At 37.7% G+C, this 4960-nt stretch overlaps 1 protein-coding gene across 1 annotated transcript; it reads right to left on the bottom strand.

Moving 5' to 3' along the window:
- Positions 1–2573: 2573 nt before the first annotated feature.
- Positions 2574–4353, bottom strand: LOC106402544 (F-box protein At1g67340-like). The gene is made up of 3 exons (XM_013843309.3): positions 3859–4353; positions 3616–3778; positions 2574–3516 (listed from the first exon to the last, which is right to left on the bottom strand). The coding sequence occupies exons 1-3, from the start codon at positions 4083–4085 to the stop codon at positions 2782–2784; spliced, it is 1125 nt and encodes a 374-aa protein (XP_013698763.2). The 5' UTR covers positions 4086–4353; the 3' UTR covers positions 2574–2781.
- Between the last annotated feature and the right edge of the window lie 607 nt (positions 4354–4960).

Here is a 4960-nt window from a genome sequence, read left to right as displayed (position 1 = left end):
TTAGATTTTACGCTTAATTTTATTTGGCAGATTTTTAAAATTCCTCTTTTTTCCCACATATACACTCCTCTTTCTTTACAAAATACACTCCTCTATGTTTTTGGAGGATATAACGTCATCATAAAGTTCCTTAAAATGTCTTCTATTAGTCTACAAAATTTGTCTGAAACACAAACTTTTGAGATTTAGTTATGTATACGAAAGGAATATTTTTAAAGTATATTACTATCAAATCGTGTGTTTCTGCGTAGTTTAGTGGTAAAAGAATATATGCAATAATAACTTTTTTTAACGCAAACTTTAAAGTGCAAACCAATGATGATGGGGCAATAAAATCAAAGATTAGTTTATGCTAATATTGTGCTTGTGGAGACAATGAAGTATCAAAGACGGTCCGTATTTATTCAAATCAGAAGTTACTTTCTGCTAATCCCAATTTGATTTGCAATGAGGATTTCCCGGTCTCCTTAATTTAATTACGAAAAGGAAAAAGGAAAAGAAAAAGGCACGAAATTAATGAAGACAAAGAGAGCTATATAATCGCAGACCCCATGATGCTTTGTCAGCCATTAATCTTAAATTTATAGTCTAATCACTACTTTTAATCATTAACTGCTACCTGCTGGTATGAGTATCTACAATATTCAGTTTTAAGTTACAACTTTTACCTTGAAAGCTAAATCTCAATTATCAAGACACGTTCATGTGTCTATAGTTATTGTCGTGCGGGTTTAGTATTACCCAAATCTTGAATTAGGTGTGCTCTCAAAGACTCAAAGTGTTCCTCATCAGTAGTTTTTTTCTCACTAGTAGTAATGTAGTATGTTTATCACCTCGAAATGCCGACTATCAAAAGAAAATCCGCCAGTTCATCAGAAGAAGAAAAATAATGGATCATTTCACTCTTTTTTTATCAATAATAATAGTGATCTTGAACTCGATTTATTGAATTCAGAATCCAATGTTCTGACAACATATCATAGGGGGAATTAGGAAGGGCTTCACTATCACACCGACATGGATCACGATTATATATTAATTTTTTTTGAAATTTGATAGAGTTCTATATATTTTAAAAATATTTTACCATGTAACAATACAAAAGTTTAAAATTATACCGCGAGTACAACACATGGTATCACCTAGTATTATAGATAAGACATACTATGATTGAAGAATCTCTTAAGGAAACCATACATTAACTTTGGTCTTAAGATACCCAAGCAATATACAAACAGTATCATTGTGATACTTCCAAACAAATCATTAGGATCCTATAATGAAACTTCTTTTGACCCATAATTGTTTTAGATTTGAAGACAGTTTTAATAGATATTGGTAACGAATCATTACTATATAAAACAACAATCCGAGAAACAACGGTCTTGGAAAGCATATCCATTATATGGAAGGAAGTATACCCTTCTTTACGATGAACATATGGGGGTATACTTTCAACTCTCATACCTATATTCACTATAGTTTTTCTCAGTTATACATGTTTACTTTTGAATTATTCTATTTTTGTTTCTATTTTTGCTTTCAGAGTTTGCTATATATCGTCCGTTCCGTCATGTCACATTGCTCAAATTTGAGTGGGACAGATGCATGTGTGCTTATTTACTATCGCCACATTAAGTACCAATCGCCAGAATCTATCGGTATTGCTAATAAGTTATTATTTGCCTTTGATGTGAAACAATTTTTGTGGGACGCCACAATGTAAAATTACATTCTACAATTTCCTGAAAACTTTGCTCTATCCTAATATAATATATATATTGACTGCAAAAAAAAACTCTCAGACATTGCGGAAAACAGTATAAATCAGGTTTGAACACTAGGTGACAAATCTCATGCAAAATAATAAACATGATGAGAAAATTCGATACTATGCCTTATGAAACGATGCAACGTTCAGTATAACAAGAACATGAGATTCGATCAAAAGTCTGAAAAACGCTGTTTCTTCTATGCCGGAGAACAGTGATCAATGAATAAAAAGAGTTTACATATTTTCTAATGAAGACAGAATATAAAAATATGGTTTTCACAAATAAAATGAGAGTAAAAATCTAAGCGTAATCGGGGGATATGTGGTGTATAGAGTTTGCATTGCTACAAGTGTCTTATGCCCCGGTCCAGACTAACCGATTGATGACCGGGTTTATTTGGTACCTGATAAACCGAAGTCTAACCTAACAACTGGATTCCAAATGGGTCAGCCTAAGACATGCCAGATTATGTAGTAAATATATAATAGCTATAACCGTAAGAAATGCATGCCAAAATAGGAGGCTGCTGATGCTGATCATGATTTTTCAAATATCACAATTGGTGTTAGACCTTATTATCTTTCCAAATCTTCGCTCTGTGTTCATGTTTGCATGTTAATGAAATGATCTAGCATTCATATCGTATTTTAGTAGACTGTTCTTTTATTTATTGTGTTATCTGCATAGGTAAGGAAATATCTTTCATATGTTCAACGATTCAACGAGAGATATTTTCACTCAATTTTGGAAACGAAGAAAAGTATTAACTAAATAAATTAAAACTCTTAACAAAAAAAATTAGGAAAAAGCATTCTAGCCGTTCATTGATACTCATCTTTACAATCGATTAGAATACAACAATTTACTCTTTAACGCCACATCTAACCGTTGGTAATATTTTAATCCTAATCTTTCCACTAATCAAACAAAAAACGAAACTAAAACAAAGCTTCGTTTACCTCTCATCTTCTCGCGTCTAATTAAAGCAGCCGTTACTTGTTCACCGTTAACTCATGGGCACCAATACGTTATCACCGTTACCGTTTCCCTCAACCTGAACGTTACCTTCTCCGTCACCACCGGCTGCATCTTGTTCCACCGGAGCACAATCAATCTTATGCCGGAGTTTCCAATCGAGAGCTTGACAAGCGCGTGAACAGTAATTCACAACGCCACAGACAGAACACCTCCTAAACTCATGTTTCCTCGTCTCCGGCCGTCCACATCCGCCGTGAGAACACAACCTCAATCCATCTCCGGGAGCATCTCCGCCGCGCACGGCGAACCAATCCGCTAAAAACCGATTCGCCGGGTGTATCTCCGGCGCCGGGACATTACATCCGAAATCACTCAGCAACGGACAACCACGGATTTGGTTAGGAGCTTGAGGCTGCGACAAAGTGAGCCACGAGCAAGCTTCGTTCCCGGAGGATAAGACGGCGGCGAGCTCACGAGCGTTGGCTTGAACGAGGAATCTCCGACCTTCGGAGACGTTCTGCGGAACACCGTAACCGTCTTGGAGACAGTGACCGAGCTCACGCAGCGCGTCGACGTGTCCCAAGAAAGCCGCACGCGCGCACAAAGCCACGCCGGCTCGAAGATCTTTGTCGTTCTTGGAGCCGCCGCTTCCGTTGAACTGAATCACGGCCAAAGAGTATAAAGCCGGCGCGTAGGAGCTAATCGCGGCTTTAGCCATAAGGGACGCGCCGTTTCCTCTGTTTTGCAGACAGTAAAACCGAATCTGTACCAAAAGTAGAAAACAAGACAAAACGTTAAACCAACAAATAAAAAACGTTTTAACTTTTAAGTAAAATTAAAAAGATCTAATTTTCAAACTAACCATGCCGAGAGTGTAGCAAGCTTCGAGGCTTCCGGCGTCGACGCAGCGTTTGAGAAACCGGTGAGCGTCTTCCGACCAATTCTGAGCCTTTACGGCAATCGCTTTCCGAGACAATCTCGACAGAACAAGAGGACTCGTAGCTAAACTCTTTAATCTCTTACATCTGTTACGCAAAACCAGTTATCATTAAGACAAAACAGAGCTTTGTCCGAAAAATGAAAATATATTAACCGGAAAGCTTACGTCATTAAAACGTTGATGAAATCAGCAGGACATCGAGATGTAGAGGCAAGCCTACGAAGGATAGAAACAACAAGATCGTCTGGGATTGTATCTAACAAATCTGGTCCGGCTTTAGATACCGACGCAGGAGAAGAAAGACATCTTCGTCGTTTCTTTCCCGGCGTAAAAACGCCGTCTCCAGCATCGGCGGAGTAAAAAGCTCTTTTGGTTTTTCTTACGGGCAACATAATCTTCTTTCTGTGTGTGTCTGAAGGATTACAAATCTCTCTCTATCTATCTATCTAACGCTTCTGATCCCCTTATCTCTCTCTATCTCATTTGCGTTTATCTCTTGAGGCTTATAAATATACAGAGTGGTTGAGTTGTATCTCTCTTCTCCATGCGGTACATACGTATGCGAGTGTTTTAAATGACGATTTTACCCTTGTACTTTTGTTGTATTACCCGGTCAAAACGTCGTTGACCCAGCTTTCTGCCTTTTTTCTGTAGGTTGAAAATCCCTCTCGCACGAATATTTATTGTCGATGGAGAAACAGAAAAAGAAGAAACTTGCGGAGAGAAGCAAGAATGGATCTTTAAATTTATAATCCGTTTTCGTGAAAGGGTTTAGGGGATGAGGATTAAAATGAACAAAAAAAATTAGAGAAACTAACTCCGGAAAAAACAAAAATAAAATAACCCCGATTTATTATTTCCACCGTGGAAAATGCTTCTTTACTCGCGAAACTCAGCGCGTGTAACAAAGTTCTCAGGTAGGAGAGGGTGGAATTCGCGTGAGGGGAAGAGCGAGTGGGGATTTGGGGTAGAAGCAGAAGCAGAACGTATGAATAGACGAGCGGAGAGAGGTCAGACGTAAAGAATCAGCCAATGAATGAATTTTTACAACGGTTACTTACTTCTTTTTTATCTTTTCTTTTTTCCTTTTGCAGTTTCTCCGTCACGACGTTACTTTTCCCGTTGTTATTTATATTTCTCGAAAATATATATTTATAACATGTCTTATATGTTTATCACTAAATTAATATTAACTTTTTTTTTATAAACCCTATCGGCTGATCCGGTCGGCACCGGGAGGAACGCACTTACTGCTATAGAGTGGATT

The sequence above is a fragment of the Brassica napus genome, chromosome C6 (genome assembly GCF_020379485.1).
Source record: "Brassica napus cultivar Da-Ae chromosome C6, Da-Ae, whole genome shotgun sequence".
NCBI classification, from domain to species: domain Eukaryota; kingdom Viridiplantae; phylum Streptophyta; class Magnoliopsida; order Brassicales; family Brassicaceae; genus Brassica; species Brassica napus.
This window is presented reverse-complemented; position numbering and strand designations above follow the sequence as displayed.

What these genes read in the sequence shown, in the direction of transcription:
- LOC106402544 (XM_013843309.3), bottom strand. Translation starts at nt 4,085, where the DNA reads ATGTTGCCCGTAAGAAAAACCAAAAGAGCTTTTTACTCCGCCGATGCT. An exon ending in TTCATCAACGTTTTAATGAC is followed by an intron (nt 3,779 to 3,858) that starts GTAAGCTTTCCG and finishes TTTGCGTAACAG; the next exon opens with ATGTAAGAGATTAAAGAGTT. An exon ending in CTTGCTACACTCTCGGCATG is followed by an intron (nt 3,517 to 3,615) that starts GTTAGTTTGAAA and finishes CTTTTGGTACAG; the next exon opens with ATTCGGTTTTACTGTCTGCA.